Below are 18,485 nucleotides of genomic sequence, written 5' to 3' on the forward strand. Positions count from 1 at the left end.
CACGCCCATAAAATAAACAAAATTGCCGATCTTCAGCTTTTATTAAGATTTAATTTTCTTGAGTAATTTTCGTTGCGCCGTGGAGTTGCCTCCACTCAGCGTTTCACTGAGCTGGTAACAGCTCAGTTTTATTGTGTTGTTGGTTTCGCTTTAAATGCTTAAGTATATACTTTGCAATGAAATAATTTCGCTAAATAGAATTGGCATCTTACTGAACATTACTTATGACTAAATAGAAATATGAATACTTAGAAATTTACTTAGGAGGTTAGTGAGTACGGCACACCACAAGAACACCATTTTTATTATGTTGAATGTAGTAATAGACGTACAAAAAATATTGTTAATAAATTTAAGTGCATATTGCGAATAAATACTATATTGCGAATAAGCTAAAAACATTTATTTATTCATGCAAAATATTTTTAATCCGTGCTTTTGATTTCATTGTTTAAATCTTATATATAAAATTCTCGTGTCACAGTTTTCGTTCCCATACTCCTCCGAAACGGCTTGACCGATTCTCATGAAATTTTGTGAGCGTATTGAGCAAGTCTGAGAATCGGCCAACATCTATTTTTCATCCCCCTAAATGTTAGAGGTAGTCCACCCCTAATTCTTTTTTTTATTTTAAGGCTAAACATCGTTTGCCGGGACAACTAGTGATTTATAAAATATATAAAATGTCCGTCCTTTTGATGCAATCTGTCTTCCGAACAGATGTTTTGACGTAAACAGGTTAGGTACTAAGTTATAGTCAAAACTAGTTTTACTTTCAAATTTTAAATAGTAATGATTTTATTCTCATACCTGTTAATATTAATTACGTCAAATACATATAAATAAAATTTAGTTGTCTGTTTGTAATTTCAAATTAACAGCTTTTCATTTAATGCATATGAAAGTATGTACGGTACTTACATCAATATATAATTAAAAAACATGTCTTTCTGTATGTTCTTGCTAATCTCTGAAATGGGTGGACTGATTTTCACGGGACTTTTACTCGCAGATAGCAGTAACATAGGCTACTTTTATTTTAGAATATTTATTTCTTTTAATATCTGGTCTGGTTATGAGAATAAAAAAAACAATGAATGAAAATCAAAGAAAGTGTGTATCAAATGATTACTTTCTTTTAATCCACTTACTCTTAGAATGTCGCCATAAATTCTACTATACAGCTCTCCTGAGTGACCCATGACCCCCATAAAACACGCGTGCGGCGTGTAGGAAAACTACTGCGCCATAGAAAGGGGTTGGCGTAAATATATGAATTGCTTTTAATTTTCGCGTTCTATTCTTTTTTCCTGTATATTTCATCAAATTAGGTTCCTGTATTAACCTATCGACAATCTTACCTACCTATTTATTTATTTATATGACGACCTCGGTGGTCTAGCGGTCTAGCACTCCGTTTTACGTCCGATGGTCGCGGGTTCGATTCCTGACACGGCACAAACATTTGTATCCATGAGTATGATTGTTTGTATCGGTCTGCGTATTTTCTATGTATAATAGGTATGTATTTACGAAAAAAAATTATCTATGTATTTGTATCAGTTGTCTAGTACCCATAACACAAGCTTTAGCTAGCTTAACTTGGGTCTAGATGGCGCTGTGTGAATTTTCCTGAGATTATTATTATTATTTGCTTTGAATAGATTACGTTGTTGTTACAAATTAATTTACAGTTCTATATCCAGCTACATTTTGAGCATGCAAATTTAAATTCATGTTAATATAACTTGTTAAATGTTTACAACGAATGTCATAATTATTTATATAGTTGAATGTCCAAAATTAAAATTAGTGAATTAAAATTAAATGTAATAATAACAGTTTATATCATTTATAGGAAATAATCCGTGTTTGAAGTTGAGCTTCTTGTATTCAGCGCTGAGGATATGTTGTAGTAGTCGATCATCGTTGAAAATACACCTGCATATTGTAAAAGCATTTATCTATTAACCATTTCTTAAATGCTAACTTAAAGGGCTTCATAGGTAGAAATGTAATGGTAATCAGAAATGAGGAGATCCGCAGAAGAACCAGAGTGACCGGCATAGCCCGAAGAATTGCGACTCTGAAGTGGCAATGGGCAGGGCACATAGCTCGTAGGACAGATGGTCGTTGGGGCAGTAAAGTCCTCGAGTGGCGACCACGGACCGGAAGACGCAGCGTGGGAAGGCCTCCAGCAAGGTGGACCGACGATCTGATCAAGATCGCTGGAAGGCATAGGATGCGAGCAGCGCAGGACCGATCGTCGTGAAGATCTTTGGGGGAGGCCTATGTCCAGCAGTGGACGTCTTCCGGGCTGCGATGATGATGATTGTATATTTTTGCCATCATTACGTAACATTTTTTTTTCATATAGTATACATCTACATGGTGGCAACAATCATCGTGTTGGATTTCTAGGTTTATGCCTGCTATTGATATCCGCCGTAGCATACAATTCTTGATGACTCTTAACGAAAATTCCAGGCTCTAGTATATACATTAAAGCTAAAGTAACTTCAATTTTCTAAAAAGTGCTCTACATGACTCTAATGGATCTGCTCCACAAATGGCCCTAACGCATTTTTTTTGTATGGTAAAAGCTTTTGTCACATCTGTGGAATTTCCCCATAACAAAAGTCCTTAAGGTATTCATCAAATTAAGTGTTATTTTGCAGAAGTTCAACTTACATAACTTACGCCATCCTTATTTCATTCTATGCGATCCAAATTCTCCAGACTCTATTATTAGTAAATTTCATTTCCATGGGGACAACAATCACTGTGTTTGCACAATCATAAAATTTGTAGTTCATTTGTCCGGTTTTGGCCACTATTCTTTCGCCGTTCAGGCTATCAAACTTTAGAATGACTTAACTCTTGATATGAAAAGTGCTACGAATAAATTTTGGGGAATGTTACCTGAATTTGTAATTTTTTCTCTGCTCTCAGTTCTCTTTATTTTCATTTTTTTTTTCTATTCTACTCTTTTTAGTTCTGTGACTGTCAGACTATTTGGTATATAGATATTTATAAAACAAAACGAACAAATTGACCATAGCGGTAAGAATTTGTTCTGACCGATTTTCAGGCGATAGTAGTTATCGGTTATCATTTGGTAATGGAGTAGGAAAGAGACTAGACTAGGGGGCCCCAATCCATCGCGGGGCCCTGGACACGGCATGGGAGCAAGTCTCGGTTCAAATTCTCGGGCAACTACCTAGTATTATTGTGGCCGTATACGTTATTTTCCTTTATTTTTTTATTTTTTTTATAAAACAACTAATATTTACGTATGTTTGCCGATAGGTGGCGGTAGAAGGCGAGAGGCTACGCCGCCTACGCGAACGTGTAGAGGCGCAGGAGTTGAAGCTACGGCGGCTACGAGCGCTACGCGGTCAGCTTGACAGAAACAAGCAGGCGAATATCGCACTAAGTAAGTATGAATATTAGTTCTATATTTGCATAGCAGTTGCAGTTTTTGTAGATAACAAAATAGTATATAGTAATTATTTGCTATATAGGCTAGGGTAGCCATTTACCATCAGATGGGCCATATGCTAGTTTGCCACCATCGTAGTATAAAAAACACAGGACATCAGGCAGTTGTGATATTTATTACGCCTTTTTGATTTATGTACCAAAATACTTAGTATTTGTAAATCATTGTTTTGGTCTCTGAACCATTTCTCGACACTGTCTTAAATTTAGTAAAAGTTAAAGTTTTTATATTGCTATGCGTGCCAACACGAACAAACTTAGCCAAACATTTACCATCTTTAAAAAAAAAGGTTTGGCAAACAGTTGGACTGTTGGGCGATATTTTATAGATATCATATATTTCACTATATATGACGCCCTCGGTGGTCAAGCGACTTAGCACACCGCTTTACTTCCGATGGTCGAAGGTTCGATTCCTTTTTCAGTACCAATATTTGTACTAATAAGTATGATTGTTTGTATCGGTCTATGTGTTCTCTATGTATATTATGTATGTATTAAAACATATATATATTTGTATTAGTTGTTTAGTATTCATAATTCAAGTTCTGCTTAGCTTGAGACTAGATGGCGATGTGTTAATTGTCCAGATATATTATTATTATACACAAGTGTTTCATATACCGGAATAGGTTTTTAAAAATGACTCGTTTAATATGTCAAACATAATATTGGTTGTTCAATTATTGTGCGGGAATGCTGCATTGCGGATTGCATGTAAATAGTGGCATTATGAGGAACAAAATGTATTCATTGTGTTATATTACGATTCTAATAGAAAGATCTAGTAAACAAATAAACTTTGTTAAACATTAACCTTTAAATAATTAAATATACTTTAAATAAATTAGTTTATATTTATGTCTGTGATATATATCATAATTGCATAATAGTCTGTGCTGTAATAAAACGCATGAAAGATTATTATTATAAATTAACAAAATGTTTAAAAATTGCGAAAACAAAACGTAATATATACTTAACACTTTCGCATTTAATTTCTTCATTTTATTGGCAAATTCATTTATTGGCGATAATGGCGCCAAATGAGAGATATAATAATTGGAAAATTTCTAAATCATAACTATTCGAATAACATATCTACATGTTCATTCTTTCCCGTTCTAAATTCAAACATATGTCCGACAATCCCGCCAAATTTTAAATAACAAATTTAAAAATACATTAACTCTTAAATATATTAATCTGTGACATATATTATGATAATTGCATAGTATTCTGTGCAATAATAAAACGCATCAATGATTATTATTATAAATTAACAAAGTGTTTAAAATCTGCAAAAACAAAACGTAGTATATATTTAATACTTTCGCATTCTAAATTCAAACATATTGGTGAGAATGACGCTAAATTAAAGACATTATAATTAGAAAATCAAAACAATTCGAATAACACATGTTCATTCTTTCACGTTCTAAATTCAAACATATGTCAGACAATCCCGCCAAATTTTAAACGTCGAATTAGAAATTATGGGGATATTATGTAACAAATTTAAGAATTCATAGAATACTACGCAGTGAACGTCACCTGGCGACTGTCACAATTGGGCGGTATAAACCTTAATATTTATTGACGGAAGGGCGATCTGCTTAAAAACTTAATTAAACTTACTACAGTGTAGTACCTTAATAAAAGAAAATAAAGTACCTGTACTAAATCTTAGCTGTATTAGAATATTAATCACGATTAACAGTAATTTAGCTATATTAAAATCTAAAGCGATTTACTACAAAATTTTTGAAATAAATTAACCAAAACTTTTTTATTACTAGCTTTGCCCGCGGTTTCGCTTGCTTGAAATTTATGGCCTATGTGTTATTTTGATGTATTTAGCTAATACTAATGTTAGATATTAGTGTAAAGTATAATTATAGACGAAGTTGCGGGGATCACCTAATAAATTGTATAACACAGCTTCCACTCCAAAAAAATAACACGAGGAGGATTACAAGGACATCCATATGCTACTATATATCATAAAAAAAGCAAAATAATCCGCGGGAAACTGCCAGTCTTCCTAATATTATAAACGCGAAAGTTTGTGAATTTCAGTAATATAGATTATACATCAGCAATCTGATGTACACAGACGATAAATTACGCGCGGGTGAAACCGCGAGCACACGCGCGGCGCCATCTAAAACCTAAAGCTTGTGAGCTAGACAACTGATACAAATACATAGATAATTTTTTTTTTTTCGTAAATACATACATATTATACATAGAAAATACCCATACCGATACAAACAATCATACTCATGAATAACAAATTTATTATAATATAATATATATTTATAACATAATTGTATTTCTTCTACAAAATTTGCAGTCTAATAAAACATTTTATAATGCTTAGTTCAAGGAAAATACATTTAAACCATCGACAATACAAACCGGCATAACCTGTAATGAACTGTACACATTGCTAGTAAATATTTACGTGCACTCAATAGCTGTTACATAGAACGTTCTAGAACGTTCTAGTGCAACTGACAGTAATTGGAAAACGGTTGTGTACCGCCAATAATCGATTTGGAATACGTACCTATTGTACTATTAATTGCATGACACAGATATAGTATTTTATTATTCATGATTATCTGTGGCAGCAGTTTTACCTGCATTAAATTTTAAGCCTATATGTTATTGTGATGTATAAGCTATATTATTGTAAAGTTTCATTAAATTGCGTACAGTAGTTTTTACGTACAAACATCCATCCACACTTACAAACTTCTGTATGTGTTTATATATTTTGATCTTAAATTGGAATTAGTTGACCTAATTTCGATCTTATTGCTATTTAAAAATCTTCGAGCACAATTTGAATTTAGAACAGTTTCATACAAAAGTTATTTTTATTATAAATGACACGCAAGTCTGGCTACGATATAAAATCTATCAACGAATTTCGACGTTATTGCAATTTAAGAATCTTTAAGCACGCTTTGAAATTATAACAGTTGAATACAAAAAATATTTTACGATATAAAAATCTGTCAACGAATATTAATCTTACTGCTATTTAAAAATCTTCGAGCACAATTTGAATTTAGAACAGTTTCATACAAAAGTTATATTTGTTATAACTGACACCAAATCTGGCTACGTTATAAAAATCTGTCAACGAATGTCAACCTTATTGCTACTTAATCTTTAAGCACATTTTGAATTTAGAACAGTTGGATACGAAAAATATTTTTTTATATGTGACACGCAAGCCTACCTAAGATATAAAAAGCTGTCAACGAATGTCAACCTTATTGCTATTTAAAAATCGTCGAGCACAATTTGAATTTAGAACAGTTTCATTCAAAAGTTATGACACACAAATCTGGCTATCATATAGAAATCTATAAACGAATTTTGACCTTATTGCAAATTAAGAATCTTTAAGTACGTTTTGAATTTAGAACAGTTAGTTGGATACAAAAAATATTTTTTTATATGTGCACGCAAGCCTGGCTACGATATAAAAATCTGTCAACGAATTTCGACCTTATTGCAATATAAGAATCTTTAAGCACATTTTAAATTTAGAACAATCCACGTAATTCCTAGCGGTCAGTATCGATAAGCCTCGATTCAAAGTCGAGTGCGCAGCGCTGAATCGAGATATCGGACGTACTGACATTTCCATTAGAAGCCGTTGTCACACGAGATTTTCATTCTAAAACCTCTCGTAATGACTGCTAATGGACTTTATTGTATAAACAATAGGGATGATGTTGGTGTGGAAGTTGGTTTTTATGTTTTAGAGGTTTGCATTTTTATTCTCCAGTCCGGATGATGGATTGACACACTCGGAACGTTGTTTTTCAATATTCAGCTATGCGCGTTATATATATAAAGAAGTTATTAGATTATTCAAATAAAATATTATTTTTTTTTTAAAAGAGATATGTAGATAATGAGCAAAATAGTGTAATATGTGTAGGTACACTCACTGATTAAACGCCAGAGGACCAAATGACGCAAACGGTAAATTTTACATGAGAACTCATCAAAATTTTCTCTGTGATCTTTTTACTTTTTTCACGAATCTATAAGTGGTATATTTAGAATATAGGTTATAGTTAGCTCTAGAATCATCGGTGCCTTTTTTTTTTTAATATAAAAATTATAAGGATTTAGATATCATTTTTGGAAAAAAAAATTGTTTCAGTTTTTTTTTCCGTGGTGGCCCTTTGGCGAATCAGCGATATTTTGAAGAAATATGAAATTTTTGTACGATAAGCGCTTATTCCCAAAATAAGTATTCTCGCTATACATTATCTCTTACAGATAAGGTTATTTTAGTTTATTGTTTTTACACGTAGTATTTATAAATTTCCTCTAACGTTCTATATTATTTATTACTAGCGACTTCGTACGCGTGTAAATTAACGTTATTTTTTCTAAAATAAAAATAGCCTAAGTTACTCCTTATTACATTAGCTACCTGCCAAATACAGTCCCGTTAAAATCGGTCCAGCCATTTCAGAGATTAACCGGAACAAACAGACAGACAGACCGACAAAATTTTTTAAAAATGTTATTTTGATGTATATGTATTCATATGCATGCATGTAGTAAATAACGGTTATTCCAATATTACAAACAGACACTCCGATTTTATTTGTATGTATAGATTATATTAGTACCCCTGGGCAATTCACACAATGCCATCTAGTCCCAAGTTAAGCAGAGCTTGTAATATATAAAAAAAATGTAATGACTATTCAAAAGTGCTTCAATGTAATTTTATTTGAATTAATGATTTTCTATTGTATTCTATGTGTGCTAGACAACTGTTATAAATATTTAGATACATATATATTTTTTGTAAATACATACATAATATACATATAAAACACCCAAACCAATACAATGAAATGTTTATACCATGCGAGGAATCGAACCCGCGACTATCGGAGGTTAAGCAGTGTGCTCAACCGCTACACCACCGAGGCCGTATCATAATACTAACATACTAATATAATAATTACACACCCAAAATAGATGTATTAGTTATTACTATCATTCAGGCAAGTGCAATGTCATCCCGCTGCAATTAGATGATCTTGAGCCGCCGTCATGACCTAGTTGTTGAACGTCACCGATTCCTAATACGGAGTGTCCGATTCCTAGTACGGAGTGTTTGTTTTTTTTTTTTTATATCATAATTTAAGCGCGTTTGACCGTATTAATTTCGCCGTGTAAATTAATTGTAATGTTGATAAAACAAAGTCTATGTCGCTGTCTGTCCGTCCCTATGTATGCTTAAATCTTTAAAACTACGCAACAGATTTTGAAGCGGTTTTTTTAATAGTTAAGATAGAGTGATTCAAGAGGAAGGTTTATATGTATAATACATGTACACCCGGGCAAAGCCGGGGCGAGTAGCTAGCAATATTATATATACGAAACTTTCACGCAAAAATTACTGAACTAAACTTTGGATGAAACTTAACAGTAATATAGCTTAGATAGAGTGATTCAAGAGGAAGGTTTATATGTATAACATGTACACCCGGGCGAAACCAGGCTGCGTAGTTAGTTAAATTTAATATAAACACTGATGAATAGTCATAGTTTTTTTTTTAAATAAAATAATTAAATAATCTTTATAGTTTATTTCTATTTCTATTTCTGCTATCAGAAATGTAGTATCAACATAATTTCAGTAAATAATTCCGGATAAAACCATAAAATTTAAGGCAGCAGCCATATTTTAGAGGCGCACAAGTATAAAATTGGCCAACGGATTTTACTGTCATCTCCACAGGGACAGGATTAAGGATTGTTTATTCTCAGGAATGTATATTAGCCGCGGTATACCGCAGTATATATTCATTTTTTTGGCCGCAGAAAATGAAAGCGTTGCGTCGGCAATGAATATGGACTTTATTTAGAAAGTACATGGCTGAAAATTATTATTACTGCCTGTAATAATGTTTAAGTCATTATTAGTATTAGGGCTAATGATTACTACGGCCTGTAATAATGTTTAAGTCATTATTAGTATTAGAGTCAATGATTACTACGGCCTGTAATAATGTTTAAGTCATTACCAGTATTAGGGCCAATGATTACTACGGCCTGTAATAATGTTTAAGTCATTACTAGTAATAATGTTTAAGTCATTATTAGTATTAGAGTCAATGATTACTACGGCCTGTAATAATGTATTAGAGTCAATGATTACTACGGCCTGTAATAATGTTTAAGTCATTATTAGTATTAGGGCCAATGATTACTACGGCCTGTAATAATGTTTAAGTCATTATTAGTATTAGGGCTAATGATAGCTGGCTTATACGTCATACTCGTAAACGGGTGTAGCTTGTGGGCTACTCGGCAACACAAATTTCTTGCTCATTCTTCTATTGATGAGTCTGAGTTCAGAATGAGTGGTAGAATAAAAGAATGTGACTATTGAAAAGTACTTATATTAAGTTTTATCTAAATAATGTTTAATTCTATTTCTATTTCGTATAATGACTATCGATTAGTATTATTTCCTTTACACAAAAATAACATATGCTGGTGGTCACTTAGGGAGAGTATCCTTATTGAATTTAAAAATTAATCTGCATTTCTTTAATTATATACAAGATTATTTAAAAAGCTAAAATGAGCTGAGAGCTGAGTTTGATCTTATCAGTTGATCTTAGCTCAAAAATACTCCGAACTGACGGTAGATTTGACATATCATAAGAGTCTTTGTCGACGTATGTTAATATTAACTTCACCGCTCGTATTTCTCTTCCTAATCAAACAAACCCGGTAGTATCCTGCTAGTAATGTTTTAGATACACGTTCTGGTTTAAAATTTACAACAGTTCTACACTGACCAAATTCTCGATCTCGTTTTCGGTAGTGAGAATTTGCCTGTATGGTGTAGGTACAAATAATTTATTTATTTATACTAGCTTTATACTACTATAAATTAATAACGCTATAAAAAATAGGGGTTGGTGATAGAAGGGTGAAAATTTAGGGTTGTATGTATTTTTCAATCCTAAATAATAATAAAAAGAAAATAAAATATTATGTCGAAAAAATAAAAAAAATATATTCAGGGGTAGATATCCCTTACCACTTAGGGGTATGAAAAATAGTACCTACTGAATATGCAATTAAAATTTCATAAAAATCGATCAAGCCGTTTGGGAGGAGTACGGTAACTAACATTGTGACACGAGAATTATATATATAAAATAACTTTAATGCACATAGTACAAAAAGTAACAACACGTTGTGGTCTAGCGGTTTAGCATACCGCCTTACTTCCAATGGTTGCGGGTTTGATCCTCGCATGCCACACACATTGGATTCTTGAGTATGATCGTTTGTATCGGTCTGGTTGTTTTCTATGTATATTATGTATGTATTCACTAAAAAATATATATGCACTTGTATCAGTTACCTAATAGGTAGCTTATACAAGCCATAATACAAGCTTTAGCTAGCTTAAATTGTGACTAGATGGCGCTGTGTGAATTGTCCTGAGAATATTATTATTTGGTGGACTTAACGGTATTTTCTACCAGGCAATCATAAGTAGTGCAGAGAATAAATTACGTAAAAAGATACGTATTCAATCATCGGATTTTCACAGTTACTCCATCCATCTCTCAGACAACACCGAGGCTGTTTCCCATTAACTATAACTCTATTTACTCGTGTTGTATTTTTTGATGAATTATTATTATATTTCGTATCTAGTCAATTACAAACATAATAACACTTGAAGTGTAACTGTTTAGCGTTTTATTCATTATATTTGACGGCCTCGGTGGTCTAGCGGTCAAGCACACCGCTTTACGACCGATGGTCGCGGGTTCGATTCCTCCTAGAAACTAAAAATTTTGTCTAAAAAATAAAAATAAAAAATTTGGGTGGAAATACCCAAAAAATTAGGGGGATGAAAAATAGATGTTGGCCGATTCTCAGACCTACTCAATACGCTCACAAAATTTCATGAGAATCGGTCAAGCCGTTTCGGAGGAGTATGGGAACGAAAACTGTGACACGAGAGTTTTATATATAAGATATATATATACATGATTTTCAATAATAATTAATTATATTTTACTTATATAAATTAACAATAAAATTATATTAGGATATAACAGTAACCGTCAGACTTTGTAGTCTAGTATATGAGCGTACTGTGGGAGAAAGCCAATGTAAGTAACGGCCGCATTAAATTGGATAACAAAGGATAACAGATACGAGATAGCTTATCATTCACTCGCAATTGTATACACGCCAGGATTTGCATATATTATTTGATTTAGGTACTGTTTACATATAGAAATTTAACCGAAATATACTTAAATATTACTAAGCTACTCGCCTTACCTAACTAACCATATTTCAGACGCTCAATAATAAACTGTGATGACTAAAAAATATAAAAAATCAGATTGAACTTTCAAGTTTTATCATTAACTAGCTACTAGTCCGGCTTCGCTCAGATGTACATGTATTATACATATAAACCTTCCTCTTGAATCACTCTATCTATTAAGAAAACCGCTTCAAAATCCGTTGCGTAGTTTTAAAGATTTAAGCATACATAGGGACGGACGGCGACTTTGTTTTATACTATGTCACTAGCTACTCGCCCCGGCTTCGCACGGGTGTACATCTATTGTTATAAACCTTCATCTTGAATCACACTATCTATTTAAAAAACCGCTTCAAAATCCATTAGTTTTAAAGATTTAAGCATATATAGGGATGGACAGACAGCGACAGCGACTTTGTTTTATACTATGTAATGATAATGATGATGTTAAAAAGGTCGAAGTTTATGAGTGTCGATGGATAGATGTTTGTTACACTTTCACGCAAAAACTATTGAATGGATTTTAATACCACTTACCATTCCGTGGACTGTCATCTTGTTTGCAATTAAAATCACATAGAAAACCTTATTAAATTTAAATTAAAATATAATAAAAACATACGAGAATACGTGTTTTTTGATACGCTTTGACCACTGGAAGTTTTTTATTCAGAAAGACATAGGTGACTTTTTATCTCAAACACATGAAGTCTTAGGTAAAAGTTGTCCTGTTATAAATGTAAATTGCTGGTAAAAATGTTGTACCGAAATGAAAAAAAAAAAAAGTGAAAATGGTTTATTTCTTTAAAAAACTATTCGGTTACAATAACATAGTGTTGGGTTGATCTAGTAAGCATAGCAATTCCTGTGTCAGGTACATCCGCCTTGCGTTTTTTTTAGATGATGAGTAGATTATTTTTAGAAAATGTATATACATTCAATGTGAACGGTTCCTAAAACATTTCAAGCATTCGATTTTATATCGAACCGGCTAAATATCCTTTACTTCGCGTCGGCTAAACATCCAATTACTTAGTAAATCTGTTCGGAACAAAAGCCTGGAATGAGCATCGTAAAGATAATAAAATAAGCGCATTCGGTGCGGCTCAACGTTATTGGGAAGATTTCGTTTAGGTTCGATTATTCTGTAAATTGGGGAGTTGAAAAAGTAATACGTTTGATTTTGTTTCGAGAATATTTATAAGTATGTCGAAATAATGTAAAAAAAGCAAAAAGAGAACTCATGCTCATGTTTAAAATACAAAGTATATTAAAAAAAAAATTGAGCACTGTTCTTACAATATGCACCAATAACAAAATAAACTCCTCCAAAATAATGCGGTAGGAGCAAAAAAAAACCTATTATATTGAAATATATAAACATAATATCTTATATATAAAATTCTCGTGTCACAGTTTTCGTTCCCATACTCCTCCGAAACGGCTTGACCGATTCTCATGAAATTTTGTGAGCGTATTGAGTAGGTCTGAGAATCGGCCAACATCTATTTTTCATCCCCCTAAATGTCCCTAACATTTAGGGGTGTAGTCCACCCCTAATTTTTTATTTTTTATTTTAAGGCTAAACAACGTTTTGCAACTTTACAGTAATATAGCTTATACATCAGAATAATACGCTATAAATTGGACGCGGGTGAAACCACGGGCAGAGCATTGTTACTATAATATTAATCATTACCATTAATATGAAGTCTTGAAGATCATATCCTAAGGAAGGTGTTATATGAATGTGGATGGTTATAAAGGCAGAGGAAGACCGAAAAAAAGATGGATGGACTGTGTGAAAGATGATATAGTGAGAAAGGGAGTAAATAACGAGATGACTGCGAACAGAGATGAATGGAAGAGAAAAACATATTACGTCGACCACAAATAAATGGGATAATGAAGAAGCAGATAATGATTAATATAATAATAATCATCATCATTTATTCAGCATCATAGTACAGAGTAAAACTATGGAAACTTATAAACTAATATTTCGCTATGAGCTGAAAGGGCCTCCACTCAGCTGGTGCCGCAGTGTATCACTACAGCGCTGATTTTCAGTGGAGCCAGTCTTCTTACGTCTAATTTACTTACTCAAAGTTACTTATACAGATTTATATCAGCTGTAAAATAATAATTAAAAGGTCATTAATAATTAATAACACCCAAATTTCCAAGTTCAAACTTGAGTACGATAATGTACTTACCGCTTTGTAGATATAATTAGAATATTTTATCGGACCCTGATAGAACAGACATGTATAAGTACTTCGATAGTGGGCGTATTACTAAATTAGGGGTCGTCCATAACAATAACAACTCGCACGGGGGGTGAATTTTCCTGTAGGGGGGGGATTGTTAGTAATGTGGACTAATAACTTGCTAGCAATGTCAAGTTGACCGCCATGCGCCCTTCCAGGGGTGATTGGTGAGGTGAGGGAGGATTTCCATCATCGTGATAAATTCTTGGTGAATTTGTCACGATGGGCTAACTGACCTGACTTCATGGTCATCTTATCAGCCTCCACTGGTGCCCCGTCAACGTAAAGTGTTAGCGCAGGCGGGTGCACCATTCCACTATCATTCATAAAAAAATACACAACGCCATCTAGTCATAAATTAAACTGAGCTTGCGTTATAGGTACTAGACAGCTAATATAAATATTATACATAGATATTTAATACACATAGAAAAGACCCAGGTATACTAACGATCATACTCATTAATACAAATGTTCGCACCGTGCGCGGAATCGAATCTGCGACTATCGGTAACTAGGTGTACTGAACCGTGTCATACCTTACTAGCCTTTAATCGAAACGCCTATTTTCTATGGTGTTTTCTATGTACAAACATATGTTTTTGTGTTTATCTAAAGCTTTTGTATCAGTTCTTGCATTGCGCGAATTTTTATTATTAATACAACGGTTTTGTTCTTTATATTGTAGATAGTTCTATGTAATGATGTACTGTGTGTCAATGTCCTTTGTCTGCAATTAGATGTGTTACTGAGAAGATGTATTCAATTTACCTACTTAGTGGGGGGACCTGGTGACCCGTGATACAGGTTCTTCGGATACCTAGTACAGGCATCAGTTCTCCACAAATCTGTATTTTTGCATAGAATTTTACGTGCCTCTAAGGCTTTGCAGCACTCTATAATATGTATGATTTTGTGGAGAAAAATAAATATATTATTATTATTATTATTACTTATACATATATAGCCATATATACCTAGATATATGTTATTCACAAAGTATATTAGTGACTGAAATAAGTGAAACTCAAGTTCAGATTCCAAAATTTTAATCCAATATTTGATAATGTAATATCGCCCGAACGGGACGAAAATAAACTATCGAATATTGATGTAATTGGTATCTAAGTATGGTAACTATAAAGGAATCATTGTAAGCTGGTACATAATAGATGTAAATCGACTTTACCCGTACCAACCCACGGTTGGCACGCCCCGTGACGCATACGGACAGAAAAATCAATATTACCGACAACTTTAAATTATGTTTAACTATATGTATATATTGATTCATAATCGATCGATATGACGACCTCGATGGTATAGCGGTTTAACACACAAGTTAACTTCCGATAGTCGCGGGTTCGATTCCCATGATGCGAAGATTTGTATTTATGAGTATGATTGTCTGTATCGGTCTAGGTTTTTTCTTTATATGTTATGTATTGACAAATAAAAATGTATGTAGATATTTATATCAGTTGTGTAGTACCCATACTGTAAGCTCTGCTCTGTGTTAATTGTCCATGGTTATTAATTATAAATTTTATCGAATTCAATAATAAAAAAATGTGTGTTTAAGATTCATTCAGGTTGGAAAAAAGGCTAATATTTTCAAATATACTATTAAATATATGTATTAACGTATAGGAAAAAGAATGTTGGAAAAAATATTCCAATATAAATATAATAAAACAACGAAAAACAGGCAATAGTTCTGTTTCTTAAAATTCTTGTTACGCCACCTACAATTTAATTAATTATTAATCAAATTATATTATAGATTATATATTTATTTATTCAGACGACCTCGGTGGTCTGGCGGTCTAGCACACCGCTTTACGACCGATGGTCGCGGGTTCGATTCCTCGCACGGCACTAACATTTGTATTCATGAGTATGATTGTTTGTATCGGTCTGGGTGTTTTCTATGTATAATATGTATGTATTTAAAAAAAAATCTATGTATATGTATCAGTTATCTAGTACCCATAACACAAGCTCTAGCTAGCTTAACTTGGGTCTAGATGGCGCTGTGTGAATTGTCCTGAAATTATTATTATTATTATTTACAAGTGAATACTTGTAAATAAATAAATAAATATTTTATTCATTCATTCATAACTTAAGAGCAGCGCTCTTGTCGCTGGAGTTCTCGCCATTTTTCACGATCCACCATCAATCTCTTTAGTTGTTGATACGACACGACTCCAACTTTTTCCTTGATCTGCTTATTACACATTATTATTTACTGATGGAGATATTCAGTGGATTATATACAGCAGCAAATATAATTTATTCTCGATCTGATTCAGTTGCAGGTTACATATCAGCTTTTACTTAGCAACATGATTACTTATTTTAAATGAGAAGGATTACACTTTTTCTTTTTAAAAAAATTTATTGAATAAAGATTATTTCTATTTCTATACACGTATTAAGTCATGGTAATACATCTACATACAAATAAATAAAATTGAAGTGTCTGTTTGTAATATCAAATTAAAAGTTTTTCAAATAAATATATATGAAAACATATACGGTAATTACATTAAAAAAAAATTATAAAAAAAATTACAGTCTATTTATTTTTCTAATCTCAGAAACGCTGAAGCATTTTTAACGGAACTTTTACTTGCACATAGCTAATCTTATAAGTAACTTGACTACTTTTATTTTTTAAATATTATTTATTTTAATTCCATGCGGACGTAATTAATATTAAGAGGTAATATAATAAAATCATTACTATCTAAAAATATTCTACAACGTTATATTGTATCATAAACATAATATAACAAAAAAATTGTAATACATAAAAATGAAGCCTGTTCAACTCGTTTGAAAGCGCTATGGACGCGACATCGCGTATGAATTCTTACTTCTTGCCAGGGCCGTCTTTCACCTATTAGAGGCCCTGGGCATATTAGGATAACGGGGCCCCTATGACCATTGTAATAAAGCAGTATTTTGTTAGTGTTGATAATTATGAAATGATTAGATACTTATGTACTTTATTTTAACAAAAAGACATCTTTTATTGCCTAAAAGAAAAGAATCATAGATAAAAAAATAAACAGAGAACACAAAAGTTGTACAGAGTAAGTTACTTTAAAGATAGAGATTAATATATTCTAACAGTTAGAACAGACAGTCATTTTTGAACATGTCAAAAAAAGTTTTGACAGCCAAAGGGCTGTTTAGAGATAATCTTTAAAAATGCATAAGGGGATGTCCTACCTTCAAAACAAACCAGGCAAAAATAATTTTAAAAAGCCGTTATATGATCAGGGGTTCAAGTTCTTACAAGATATTTATAAAAAAAAATTAACAAAATCGAAAATTGACAAATTGACTATACTCGGTAAGCATTTGTTAAGACTTATTTTCAGGCGAGTGTAGAGTAGCTATCGGTTTTCGTTTGGTAATGGAGTACGGACTAGACATGACTAGGAGGCCCCAATCTATCGCGGGGCCCTAGGCACGTGCCCAGTGTGCCCAGTGGGGACGAGGGCCCTGCTTCTTGCCGTTCATGTATTCGTATGAATTCTGACTTCTTTCTGTTCTTATATTCTTATTACTGTGTCTTTTGGCAGCGTAGCAATGAATGTGGAATGTTTCTTTGAGCTCGCAATACAAATTGTTGTGCTCTGCCACCAGTGACATTCTGTTCATTAAACTTGTTCACATTTCACTGTTGTTAGCGGCAATGAATACGTGAATGTATATTTTTATTCTGTTTAACGAGCACGTATAGCGGTTGAGAATATCATATTGATTTTGCAAAGGTATCAGATTCAATTCTCGTATAGTATTAATGTTTGTATTTATGATTATATATATCTGTTTATTTGTAGAAAACCGCAATTTTTTTTATATTCATTCATTTACAAAAAAAAAAACGGAAATATTCACATAAATTTAATATTTCTAGGAGTAAATACAGTGTAATAAAAATATACGTATGTATATGTTATCAGATTCAGAAGTGGTATATTTAAATTTGTTGAATAAATATTTATTTATCTGAATAGATTTAAGTAAATCGGGATATATTCTCTACACACGAGTATACACAACAAATTCAAACAAATTTCATACATCTAGTGTAGTAAAATGTATTTAAAAAAAGAACTATTAGATCGCCATCTTGGCCCCCTTGATTTAATGACATCCAAAGTCGTAAAACGTATTGATTTAAAAAAAAGTATTTTGAGATTACGATCTGGGTGCGTTAATTTGTTAAATCATTAAGTGAATAGAAATCAGAGAAGTATAAAGAACAATTGTTTGTTGAAATAATAAGAATGTAACCTCAAAATCGACTCTTAGTTCCAGGAATCTGATAT

The 18,485-nt window shown here is 32.5% G+C and overlaps 1 protein-coding gene across 1 annotated transcript in view; it reads left to right on the forward strand.

Annotated features, from left to right (window-relative positions):
* Positions 1–18,485, forward strand: part of LOC131853481 (apoptosis-stimulating of p53 protein 2) — a 122,487-nt gene that overhangs the window by 60,901 nt on the left and 43,101 nt on the right. Inside the window, exon 3 of the mRNA XM_059204414.1 lies at positions 3,310–3,436. Within this exon, the coding sequence (XP_059060397.1) occupies positions 3,310–3,436 (127 nt within the window). The remainder of the gene's footprint in view (positions 1–3,309; positions 3,437–18,485) is intronic.

This window comes from Achroia grisella, unplaced genomic scaffold (genome assembly GCF_030625045.1).
Source record: "Achroia grisella isolate CSIRO2021 unplaced genomic scaffold, CSIRO_AGI_Agris_v1 utg1062, whole genome shotgun sequence".
Lineage (NCBI taxonomy): Eukaryota > Metazoa > Arthropoda > Insecta > Lepidoptera > Pyralidae > Achroia > Achroia grisella.